At 34.5% G+C, this 13,885-nt stretch overlaps 2 protein-coding genes across 10 annotated transcripts in view; one reads left to right on the top strand and one right to left on the bottom strand.

Annotated features, from left to right (window-relative positions):
• Nucleotides 1-13,885, bottom strand: part of Sbf2 (SET binding factor 2) — a 406,422-nt gene that overhangs the window by 366,542 nt on the left and 25,995 nt on the right. The gene's annotated exons all lie outside the window — the stretch shown is intronic.
• On the top strand, nucleotides 9,203-9,791 carry LOC109690132 (large ribosomal subunit protein eL21-like). Its single transcript, XM_074041141.1, has one exon. It carries the CDS (start codon nucleotides 9,203-9,205, stop codon nucleotides 9,677-9,679), a length of 477 nt encoding a protein of 158 aa, XP_073897242.1. The 3' UTR covers nucleotides 9,680-9,791.

Consider the following 13,885-nt stretch of genomic DNA (forward strand, 5'->3'; position numbering starts at 1 on the left):
CAAGGCTTGGTTCATTTCTCCCCACTGCCCCCACCCCCTCCCTTACCACCCACTCCGCCTCCTCCCTCTCCCCCCCCCTCAATACCCAGCAGAAACTATTTTGCCCTTATTTCTAATTTTGTTGTAGAGAGAGTATAAGCAATAATAGGAAGGAACAAGGGTTTTTGCTGGTTGAGATAAGGATAGCTATACAGGGCATTAACTCACATTGATTTCCTGTGCGTGGGTGTTACCTTCTAGGTTAATTCTTTTTGATCTAACCTTTTCTCTTCTACCTGTTCCCCTTTTCCTATTGGCCTCAGTTGCTTTAAGGTATCTGCTTTAGTTTCTCTGCGTTAAGGGCAACAAATGCTAGCTAGTTTTTTAGGTGTCTTACCTATCCTCACCCCTCCCTGTGTGCTCTCGCTTTTATCATGTGCTCATAGTCCAATCCCCTTGTTGTGTTTGCCCTTGATCTAATGTCCACATATGAGGGAGAACATACAATTTTTGGTCTTTTGAGCCAGGCTAACCTCACTCAGAATGATGTTCTCCAATTCCATCCATTTACCAGCGAATGATAACATTTCGTTCTTCTTCATGGCTGCATAAAATTCCATTGTGTATAGATACCACATTTTCTTAATCCATTCGTCAGTGCTGGGGCATAAAGCATTTCTTCTAAGACAAAGATACCTACACTTCTGTTCAACATGGTACTAGAAGTCCAAGCTAAAGCAATGAGGCAAAAGAAATAAATAAAAGGCACTTCAAATTGGAAAGAGGAAGACAACTGCCCCTGTTTATACACAACATGATCTTATATATTATAAAACCTACTAAAGACGCCACAAAAAAACTAATAAATGAACTCAGGAAAGTTGCAAGATACAAAATCAACAAACAGAAGGAGAGAGCCCACAAAATCAACATACAAAAATCAGTAGCATTTCTATAAACAAATACTGAACAATCTGAAAAACAAATCAAGAAAACAATCCATATGATGAAAGAAATTAAAAAGAACACAATAAATCAAACAATATCACGTTTTCATGGATTAGAATGCTGTTAAAATATCCATGCTAACCAAAATGACTTACAGAGTCAATGCAATCCCTACCAATATTCCAGTAAAATCTTTACAGAAATACAAAAAAAAAAAAAAAAAAAAAAAGCTAAAATTCATATGGAACCACAAAATACCCCAAACAACCAAAGCAATCTTAAGCAAAAGAGAACAAAATGTGGGCTGGGAAGGTAGTTCAGTGGTAAAGAACTTGCCTTACATGCACACAGCTCTGGTTTTAATCCCCAGCATGGAGGAAATAAAGAACAACATCACACTTGCCTTACTTCAAAATATACTACAAAGTTATGGTATACAACATAGTACTGGCACAAAACAGAAACATAGACCAATGTTTTGTGCCAACCTAGTACTGGCACAAAAACAGAAACACAGAATAAGGTACCCAAAAATAAATCCACACATCTATGGCCAAGTGATCTTTTACAAAAATGCTAGGAACATATAATAAATAATGCTGGAAAAACTGGATCTCCACGTGCAGAAGACTGAAACTAGACCGCTAACTTTCACCATGTGGAAAAACCAACTCAAAATGGATTAAAGACTTAATTTTAAGATCTGAAACAACAGACTATTAGAAAAAAACACAGAGAAACTGCTTCCATGACATTAAATATTAGGCAAGGAATTTTTGATAATACCTCAAAAGTTCTGACAACAAAAACAAAAAATTTAAAAATGAGATTATATCAAACCAAAAGGCTTCTGCCCAGCAAAGGAAATAATCAACAGAATAGAGACAACCTACAGAATGGAAAAAATATTTATAAACTATTTATCTGATAAGAGTCAGTATCCAGAATACTTAGGAACTCAACTCAGTAACAAAAGTAAAATAAAATAAAAATTCAATTTTAAAATGGACAAACAACCTTACTAAACAGTTCTTAAAAGACTAGAAATGTGAAAACAATGTACAAATTGCAAAACAATATCACAATGAGATTATTACCTCACTCCAGTTAGAATGGCTCCTATCAAAAAGACAAAAGGTAAAAAGTGTCAGTGAGGATATGGTCAATAGGTACAAAGTCACAATTGGATAGGAGGAATACGTTCTGGTGTTCTGTTGCACAGAATGATGACTATACTTAAAAACAATGTATTTTATACTTTAAAATGACTGGAAAAGAGGATATCAAATGTTCCCATCACAAAAAATGATAATTTGAGGTGCTAATTTGATCACACACAATTTACACATGTATGAAAATATCACACTGTATCCCTTAAGTATGTACAATTACTATATGTCAATTTTTTTAATTTTTTATAATCAAAATCCCCTACTTCAAAATTCCTATCTTCATATTCAGGTGAAAACTCAACTGTTCAATTCATTTGCCTATTTATTAATCAGATTGTTTTTTTTTTTTTGAGCTCTGCATATTCTGGATAATCCTTTATCTGTTGAATAACTGGAGATTTTCTCTCATTCTGTGGGTTGTCTCTTGATTCTAGTTGTTTCTTTTGATGTGCACAAACTTTTTTTTATCTTATTTTATCATTTTTACATTTACTTACATGTGTATACATTGTCTGCCCCAACCCCCACCCTGTTTCCAGGTAGAACCTGTTCCGCCCTCTTTTCCAATTTTGTTGAAGAGAAAGCATAGGAGATAATAAGAAAGACATACCGTTTTTGTTCCTTTGAGATAAAGACAGCTATTCAGAGAGAATCCTAGCATTGTTCCCATGCACTTGTGTACTGAAACCCACATTGGTTCATCTCTACCAGACTTCTTTGCTACTTCGTAGTCCCCTTCTCACAGTGGCCTCTGCCAGTTTAAGATTACTATATTCAATCCTCTATAGTGAACACATCAACCACATTCAAGTTTTAGGTTTCCTTCCCTTTCCCTGAACATTCTCTCCTTAGTACAATATTACTAGTACACGATTCCAATATATTCCTAGTGTAATATATTACTAATATAATATTCCAATAATATTACTGCATTTATCTTAGGTCTATAATCCACGTATGAGAGAGAACATGTAATTTTTGACCTTCTGAGCCTGGCTAACTTTGCTTAAGATGATGTTCTCCGGTTCCATCCATTTACTTGCAAATGACAAAATTTCATTATTCTTTGTGGCTTAGTAAAATTTCATTGTGTATAAATTCCACATTTTCTTAATCCATTCGTCAGCAGTGGAGCATCTTGGCTGTTTCCATAGAATGGCTATTGTAAATAGGTGCACAAACTTTTTAATTTGATCCAGTCTCATTTGTCAATTCTTGCTTTTATTTCCTGGGCAACTGGTATCCTATTCAGAAAATAATTCCCTAGGTCTATATCTATTTCAGAGTTTTCCCTATCTTTTCCTGTAGTAGTTTCAAAGTTTCAGGTCTTAGGATAAGATCTTTAACCCATCTGGAGTTGATTTTTGTGCCGGGTGAGAGATAGAGGTCTAATTTCATTCGTTTGCATGTAGATAGCCAGTTTTCCCAGCACCATTTATCAAAGAGGCTGTCTTTTCTATAGTATATGTCCTTAGGTCCTTTATCAAAGATCAGATGGTAACTATGTGGGTTTATTTCTAGGTTTTCTGTTCTGTTCCATTGGTCTTCATGTCTGTTTTTGTGCCAGTACCATGCTGTTTTTGAAACTATGGCTCTGCAGTAAAATTTGAAGTCCAGTGTTGTGATACATCCAATGTTGCTCTTTTTTGCTCAGAATAACTTCTGCTATTCAGGGTCCTTGGTTCTTCTACATGAATTTCAGGATTGATTTTTCTATTTTTGCCAAGAATGACACTGGAATTTTGATGAGCATTGCATTGAATCTATAGATTGCTTTCAGTAGTATAGCCATTTTCATAATATTAATTCTGCTAATTCAACAACATGAGAGATCTTTCCATCTTCTGATGTCTTCTTCAACTTCTTTCTTCAAGGTTTTGTAGTTTTCATTGTAGCAGTTTTTTACTTCCTTGGTTAAGCTTATATCTAGGGTTCCCCCGCCCATCTCTGAGGCTACTGTGAATATAATTGTTTTCCTGATTTCTTTCTCAGCCTGTTCATTGTTGGAATAGAAAAGCTACTCATTTTTGTATGTCAAGTTTATATTCTGCTACATTTGTTAATGTGTTTATAAGATCTAAGAAACCCTAGTCAGAATCTTTTAAGTATAGAATCATATCATCTGCAATTAGGGATAATCTGATTTATTCCTTCCCTATCTGAATCCTTCATTTCTTTCTCTTGCCTTATTTCTCTGGTTAGGAATGCCAGTGCTATATTAAATAAGAGTGGGGAGCTCGACTCCGGTGGTTCACGCCTGTAATCCTAGCTACTCAGGAAGCAGAGATTAGGAGGATTGCTGTTTGAAGCCAGCCCAGGCAAGTAGTTTGAGACACTATCTTGAAAGAAAACCATCACAAAAAAAGGGCTGGTGGAGTGGCTCAAAGTGTAGGCCCTGAGTTCAAACTCCAATACTGTAAAAAAAGAAAAAAAAAAAAAGTGGGGAAAACGGACACCCTTGCCTCACTGACTTTAGAGGAAATGGCTTCAGTTTTTCCCCATTAGTATGATGCTGGCTCTATATAGGTTCTTCATATATAGCCTTTATTATGTTGAGGCACACTGCTTTTATTCCTAGTTTCTTCAGAGTTTTCATCATAAAAGTATGATAAATTTTGTCAAAGAATTTATCTGCATCAATTGAGATGACTATGTGATTTTTGTCCTTGATTGTTTATGTGTTGTATTATAATAAAACATTATTTAAAAGTCCAATTGAGAACCCTGACCAATACTAACACTAAGCCTAAAGTTATATGAACCTTTTATGAAAACTAAGATATTTTTATGTCAACAATCTTTCTACCATTTCTCCAGTTCATCTTAATTCCTTAGTGATTCACTGACCAGACTCTTCATACCACCACTGACAATCCCTAGAACTTTATTAATCCATGTCGGGAAACCCAAATCACTGCTGCACCTATGTATTCATCATCCAAGATTGGTATCAATTTCCTTTTAAAATACAGAAGTCCTCAGATAACCAGAAAGGTACATAGAAGAAATTAAAATGAGCAATGAACATTTGAAAAAAATGTTCATTTAGGAAGTGTTATTTTCTAATAAAGCCTAGTCAATAATTTAGTCTAACTTTTGTGATGGAAATAAACATTGGGCAAAAAAATAACTCATATAATTAAAGGCATTAAGGAGTCAAGTAGACCCAAATCAAAAAACAAAAAAATCAGGGCACAGATCTAGGAGAAAAAGATGACAAACCAGAGATAAGATCAGCAGCATTCTGGACCACTTTTCCTCTAGGCATCTGCAATACTGCAAACAGCTGAGGTTTAGAAGATAAGCAGGGTTTCTGATTGGTACAAAGGGATGCAGAACAAAAACTGGAACCCCCAGTTCAACAAGGAAGGGAGTATTGTTAAATACCTCATAGAAGGGTTACTCCATAGAAATCCTAAAATAAACTGACTATCCCAGGGATTACAGCCTAACAGTAAATCATCTTAGTACTTAAACCACAGTAAGGTGCTCCTATCTTGTCTTTTATTTCCTTAGAAATATTCAGCAAGGTTGTTTTTTCAAACTTACTGCAGTTAACATGTAAAATAACTGCATATATTTAAATATACAATAAGTTTTGATGTATATATACACAGGCAAAACAATTATAATCAATATAATGAACATATCCATTACTACCCAAAGTTCCTTTTTGTTTTTGTTTTGTGTGTGTGTGTGTGTGTGTGTGTGTGTGTGTGTGTGTGTGTGTGCACGTCTGTATGGTGCTGGGGATGGAACCCAGGGCCTTGGTAGGCAAGTGTTTTACCACTGAACTATAGACTAGTCCCCAATATTTCTTTATACATACCATGATATAACACATAAAACCTATAATAAACACAGTATTATCCTAGAAACAAAAGTTAAACTATGAATCATCATGGGAAGTCAGTTTTCATATTCAACATAAAAATTTACTGGTGGGCATACTGGTACACTTCTATAATCCCAGATACTCAGGAGGCGGAGACTGGGAGGATCACAGTTTGAGGCCAGCCTACGGAAAATGTTAGCAAGAATCCATCTCAATAAAAAAACCGGGGGTGGTACGCACCAGTAATCCCAACGAGGCAAAGGCATAGGTAGGAGGATCAGAGACCAAGCTGGCCCCAGGCAAAAATAAAAGACCCTATCTGAAAAATAACTAAAAGCAAAAGGGTTAGAAGCATGGCTCCTGTGGTAGAGCAAAAGGCCAAGGCCTTGAGTTCAAACCCCAGTACTGACAAACAACAACAAAAAACTGGTCAGTGTCACAAAATCTGTATACTTTAATGGTCTGAGGCTGTACATTTTTACCTTTGAGTAAAGTCTAAAGAAGATAAAACAAAATATATCTGGTTGAATTACTTACTCTAAGGAAAAAATTAGAATAGCAGTAATATATTAAAATAAGAATAAGAACCAGTAAGTTAGTAGCATGTAATGCTATATCAGATCACGAATTTTTACTACTTTAAAAGTGTTTATGTTTGCAACAAGTAACTATTTGAGAGGTTTTTTTTTTTTTTTTCTTTTTTTTGGCAGGGGGCGTTTTGTGGTGGTGGTACTGGGATTTGAACTCTGGGCCTTGTGCTTGCTAAGCAGGCACTGTCACTTGAGCCATTCCACCAGCCCTTTTTCATGCTTGGTTTTTTCAGGATAGGGTCTCGTGAACTATCTGCCCAGGGCTAGCTTCGAACCACAATCCACCTGATCTCTGCCTCCTGAGTAGCTAGAATTACAAGTGTAAGCCACTGGCACCCAGCTTATTTTTAAATCTGTAACTTTGGTATTTTTGCATAAAGAATATGAAACTGTTTAGAAGAATGTTAGTTTTTAACATTTAAAGATACACAATTGTTCAATAAGTTAGTACTAATAAATTGGACCATTAAACTTCTGTGTCACAGATTTGACAGTGTTTAGAGAAACATGTATAGCCTTAAAAACAAATATAAAAAAAGAACTATTAAAAATCAATTATCCACAATTTTATGTTATGAATTTTGGAAAAGTATAGTACATTAAACCCAAGGAAAAAATAAAGATGGAAAAAAAATAATGAAATAGAAAAAAATTATATAGCAAACCTAGAAGATAGTTAAGTTGATAAGCTCCCAATAACACAAAGCAAAGGGGAGAAAGTGCAAGTAATAATCAAAATCAGAAATCACTACAGATCCTACTGACTTTAAAACGATAACAAAAGTATATTACAAACACTGTTATGGAAATGAATTTGAAAATGTACATGAAATAAACAAATTCCTAGAAATAAATGGCTTAAGACTACTTCAAGAAATTAAAAAATCTGAGAAGCAGACATGTATTATCAGCAAAACTGCACAACAGGAGGTTCCAGCACCAATCTTCCTAGAGAAAAAAAAGTTTAATAATCATATAATCCAGCAAAAATACTTTCAGAAGAGCTCCAGAATCCAGCCTTCATATCACAGTGCCAAGAGAGATGCCCTTGGCACACAAGTTCTCCCATGGGGGAGAGAAAGAGTAAAGTGATATCCAACTTTCAACACAGTGACTTGGCAGCAGGCCCACTCACCTAGTATTGTGGCACCAAACCCATTCACCCCCTGCAGGCCACTAGAACAGGCCTGCCCTGCCTACAGACCCCAATACAGGGCCTTTCCACTACAGACCTGGCATAGATCTGCCTGGACTCCACCAGAATCAGACAGTTAGACTCTACCAGACTACCCAGAACCTCTTAGCCAAGATGTTGGTAAAGGGCTTTACCTGCCATTCTGTAAAGAATGGGAAAGGTGACAGCTTCTTCAAATGCACAGATACAAAAACAAGATCACAAAGAATCAGAGAATCTTGATACCACCAAAGGGGGGGAAAAAAAAAACAAAACAAAAAGAAAGCTCCAGTAACTGACCCAAAGAAACAAAGTATATATGAAAATGTTACAGTAAAACCCATTAAATTCATATAACTAATACATGTTAAGTTTTTGAAAAAGCTCCTTAAAAAAGAAAAGAATTAGAACTCTATGAACACCATGAAAAAGAATTCAAAACAACTAACAACTACCTTGAAGTTCAGTGAGCTAGTTTAGTAAAACAAAAATCAAGATAACAATATAAGTTTTAAAAGTATATAGATGTAGAATAAAGTGAATTCAGAAAAACAGACAAACAAAACAGTAAGTTCAATATAGAGACAGAAACCATAAAAAAGACCAAATTCTGATAGTGAAAAATACAATAACTGAAATGAAAACTTCAATAGACATCTTCAAAGAAAGACTCAGAAAAACTCAGTGAACTCAATGTCAGGTAACATGAAGTTATCTAACAAGAGGAGAAAAAAGAATGAAAAAGCATGAAGAAAGCCTACAGGACTTATGAGGTACCATCAAGTAAACCAGTGTATGTATCATAAGGCGACAGGAGGAAAAGACAAAAGGAGTGAAAATTTTTTTTAAGAGATGTTGAAATTTTCCAAAATCTAGAAAGGAAAACAGATACTCAGATTCATGAAGTCAGACCACAAATAAGTAGAACCCAACAAGGTCTATATCAAAACCCATTATAGTCAAATTGTAAAGTCAAAGACAGAGAATTTTGAAAACAGTAAAAGTAAATCATCACTTCAGAGGGAACATCCACAAGACCATCATTAAATTTCTCAGCAGAAATCTTGTAAGCCAGTAGACAGCAGGATGAGATATTCAAAGTACTGAAATTAAAAACAAAATGTCAACAATAAATATTATACCTGACCAAACAGTGCTTTACAAAATGAAGAGATAAAGACTTGCCCAGACCGAAAAAAAAAAAAAGAGATAGTTTATCACCACTAAACTGACTGACAAGAAATGTTAAAGGAGTTTTTCAAGTTAAAATGAAAAATGCTAACCAGCAACAATAAAGCAAATGATAAAAATCTTACAATCAAACTGTCATTGTTACATTTTTTAATTCAACAGGTATTTACTGAATAACTGTTAAGCGCCAGGCACAAAACAAGCAGTATGTATTCAAAGTGAAAAAAATGAAGTACAAACAACTCAAAGCCCATTAACAGTTAGAATGGACTTCCTTTCGGCCAAAACTGCCATCTTCCAGTAATTTGCCAAAATGACGAACACAAAGGGAAAGAGGAGAGGAATCCAATATGTGTTTTCTAGGCCTTTTAAGAAACGTGGAGTTGTTCCTTTGGCCACATACATTCCAATCTACAAGAAGGGTGATATTGTAGCTATCAAGGGAATGGGTACTGTACAAAAAGAAATGCCCCACAACTGTTACCATGGCAAAACTGGAAGAGTCTACAATGTTACCCAGCACGCTGTTGGCATTGTTGTGAACAAGCAAGTTAAGGGCAAGATTCTTGCCAAGAGATTCATGTACGTACTGAGCTTATTAAGCAGTCTAAGAGATAGCTTCCTGAAATGCGTGAAGGAAAATGATCAGAAAAAGAAGCCAGCCAAAGAGAAAGAAACCTGTATTCAACTGAAGTGCCAGCCTGCTCTACCCAGAGAAACACACTCTGTGAGAACTAATGGAGAGGAGCCTGAGCTGCTGGAACCTATTCCCTATGAGCTCATGGCATAAATATCTCAAAAAATAAAAGACTTTGGACTGTAAAAATATTTTTTTAAAAAAGGTTACAATGGATAAATACATTGTAGTTTATTCATACAAAGTACTGTTACACAATAAAGAAAACAACGTACAACACACAATGTACATGAATGTTAAAACATAATGTTGAACAAAAGCAGCAAGATAAAAATGACTTACTATCTTCTCCCATTAATATGAAATACAAACTCAAAGTAAGGTACAGTATTCTGGGTCACAACAGAGTGGTTGAAGGGTTTATGATTGGACTGAAGACTTCCAGGATACTGTAATGGTCTCTTTCTTGAACTGAGTGATGGCTGCACAGGTTTATTCACTTTGGGATTATTTACTGAGCTGTGTAGTTTGTGTACTTTTCTGTATGCATGCTATAATTTAATAAAAAGATTTGTAAAAGATAGTATAGTCTGTAATTATGGGAATGGAAACTGTTTATGGCATATTTCTGAAAGAAAAGTTCCAAGAAAAAGAAAAAAGCTACTGAACAGCAGTTTCATTTCTTTTTTATTGGTCTATATTTTTTAAATCTATCTATAATGAACATGAAAATCATGTATCATAAATACATACAATAACTAATTAGAATAATCTTTTCATCTTTAGTCTTAATATAACTCTCCACAAAAGAGAAAAATCAAACCAAATGGAAACAGAAAAATTACTTTTCTCTGACATCTTCTAATATACCACTTCAGTCTCAAACAGCAGGCTCATTCTTTTTTTCTTTGTTATTACTGCTAATATAATTTGAAATGCTTTTTATTGACTTAAGCATTTTTCACAAGCTGCATTCCAAGCTCTGGTCTTCTCTACACTATATTTATACAAGGATCTCTTATACTCATCTTTGTTTCTATGGTTGTCCTTGTCCTTTTGAAGGTCCTTTCAATACCTGCACATATTGGTGCTCCCATCTTATATTATCTTCTGTTCTTCTCTCAGACAATACCCTGTCATTTTTAGGATGTCTTATGTCCTTTAAACAACTTAAACAGATACTAGAAAATTTTAATTTCAACAATTTTATCCCTATCCAAATAACAAATTCACACTTTTTCAGCTCTCCTTGTCTTTAAAAGTACATAGCTTGCTTCTCCCCCTTTCCTGTGCTGGGGATTGAATGCAGGGCCTTAAACAGCCTTGCACATGTGAAGTACATAGATAGCTCTTCGCTCTTTTATAAAGTATTTTCAACTCCTTCAATACAATCACCCAATATTCAACACTTCATGTACTTCATTTTGGGGTTACCCCAACACTGCTTTGACTAAACCTTAAAACAGCAAAATAAAATGCATCAGTATATAATAATTTATAATTATTTAATTTCACTTATATTACATATATTTGCCAAATACAGAAAAAGCATATGTGATTCTATTACTCTAACACAAAAACTTATTTTGGTGAATTTCCTACTTTCTTGCTTATGTTTTGTTTCACAATTCTAATTATTTTGCACATTATGATTCTGTATTCTGACTTTTGTACTATACCATAAACATCTTTTTATGTTTCCAATATCACTTTTAATCATAATCATTGCATTGTTGCTGAACATGATTGGTTTTTGCCAATATTTAGATGCTATAAATAATTTGTTAATAAACATTTTCATATATTGTTTTCAAAATTCTTTATTATATTCTCAGGTTAGATTCAGTATTCCCTAAGCCATCATGAGAAAGGTAGTACTTGAATTAAAGGACACAGAGGATTTTGAATAAAAAGAGAGGATAGACCACAAGCAAAATCCTGAAACTAGGCTCTGGGGGACATAGAGTGGTTCAATACGATTCATACATTATGCATTTATAAGGGAAAAATAAAAGATTGAAATTCTAAAGGGGATAAAATGAGACAACTGAGGAATTTTAATAGGTAAATAAGAAGAAGTTCTCAAAAAATAAAAAATAGATCTAGGGATGTAGCTCAGTGGTAGAGTACTTGCCTAGTGCTAGTGTGCATGAGGCCCTGGGTTCAATCCCCAGCATAGCAAAAGAAAAAAAGAAAAAAAAAAAAAAACTGAACTACCATATGAGCCAGCAATCCCACCACTGGGTATATATCCAGAGAAAATGAAAGCAGTATCTCAAAGATAGCTCAAAGAGCTATCTGCACTCTCATGTTCACTGCAGCAATATTCACAGTAGCCAAGATATGGAACTAATCTAAGTGTTCACCAACAAATGAGTGGATAAAGAAAATGTGATGGGTGTGTGTGTGTAGAGTATGTGTGTATAATACTATTCAGCCTTTAAAAAAATAAAAAGGAAGTCCTCATTTGTGACAATGTGGATTAATGGTGGACATTTTAAATGAAGTCAGGCACAGAAAGACAAATACCTATGATCTTACTTATATGTGGAATCTAAATAAAGGTGAACTTATAAAAGCAGAGAGTAGGAGAGTGGGTACCAGAGGCTGGGAAGGGGACAGTATTGAGGAGATGTTGGTCAAAGGATACAAAACTTCAATTAGGAGAAAAAAGTTCAAAAGGTCTACTGTTCACGATGCTTAAAAATCACTAACAGAGTAGATTTAAGTTTTCTCACCACAAAAAAAAAATAACTGAGATAATGCATGTTAATTAGTCTTTGTACAATATCTCAAAACATCATGCTGTATACAATAAATTTAATTTTTAAAAATTTAGAAAGAAAAACAAATCTACCTGTTTGTCAAATTCTTTGCAAGAAATGGCTATCAATATTTGAAATATAAATAAAGGAGAAAAAAAAACAAATTCATGGCAGCAAAAATAAATAATGTTACATTTGTGAAGATGTATTATCCTCCTAACATTTCTTTTTCATAAACAAAGGGGTAGAATAACACTGAGTACTATCAGGCTTTCCTAGCTCAGCTGCATCAATATTTTAATGTTTACATAGATTGACCATATATTTCCTCTCGTTTTTTTCAGATTTACTATCATCCCTGACTTGTTTCTAAACACTTATAAACAATGATCCCTTTTGCTAAGAGACTCTTTTCTGGATTCCCCACACATACCAAAATAAGTCTGACTAACTGAAATTATGGAAAGAAAAATGTGACCATTAAAATTATCTAAGATCATACAAGGCTAATGGCTGACAGAGCTGTAAATCCAGGTCTCTCCACGCCACTACAGAAGCAACTATGTAAAAACAAGAAAGAAGCACACCTTCAGTCATGTATGTTCCCTGGTCAAGAATGCTACAAACAGTTTCCTGTTTCACATCAACTAAGTGAATTTTCATGCTTTACTTAAAGGATGTGGATAAGTAATAGTATGTAAGATAGGTTCCTTATGATTGCCAGAAATATATGCAAACTTATGTGAGTAACTTACAAGAAATTTTAGTAGAGGCAGAGGTGTCATTGATCCTTGTTATAATTCAGCTTTCTGGTTCTGCCTCCATTATGACCGTGATTATGTTCTACTCTCTACAAGGACTGCTCTGCCTACTAAATGGTTTCTACTGTCCTGCAGCATCTACTTACTGACTTTCTAATCCTGAGGGTACAAAATTTAATTGCCTCTCTCTTATCAAAATTGTTTTGCTGAATTGATATTCATTTTTACATATTTATTCCATATTTATCCTAAAATGAAATCTGATACATGAATTATGCTAGATAAAACTATTAAGACATAAGATAATAACTTCCTATTACAAAAAAATGGTTAGCCTGTAAAAACACAGGTAATTTTACAGATCTCTATTTTTTACTTATTTACCATGTCAAGCACTGAACTAAAGCACTAAGAAAGTATCATAGATTAGCAAACTGAAGCTCTGAAAGTATAAATTCTTACTCAAGATCACATCTAATAAATAGCACAGAAAAAATTCAAACCCTATAGGTATGAGGCCAAGACCATATTTTCGAAAACCATACTACTCTGTCAATGACTGCCAAGAAGTATCACCAACTGTATTTTATAATACTAACTAATCCTACCTCCCTTCTCACAAAAACCCTGTACCACACTCTAATGCAATGTTTCTCAAAACACTGAGTGGTGAGTTCTATGATTCCAAGACAGGGGAGGTGTTAAAAAAAAAATGTTTCATCAAATAAGTATAGGAAATGTTATGTTTTAAAAGCTCATCAAGGTTAGAAGTACAGCTCCTAGCTGTGGTATAGTGTGTGCAAGGCCCTGGGTTCAATCCTCAGCACTGTTCG

Source organism: Castor canadensis, chromosome 1 (genome assembly GCF_047511655.1).
Source record: "Castor canadensis chromosome 1, mCasCan1.hap1v2, whole genome shotgun sequence".
NCBI lineage: Eukaryota > Metazoa > Chordata > Mammalia > Rodentia > Castoridae > Castor > Castor canadensis.

What these genes read in the sequence shown, in the direction of transcription:
- LOC109690132 (XM_074041141.1), top strand. Translation starts at nt 9,203, where the DNA reads ATGACGAACACAAAGGGAAAGAGGAGAGGAATCCAATATGTGTTTTCT.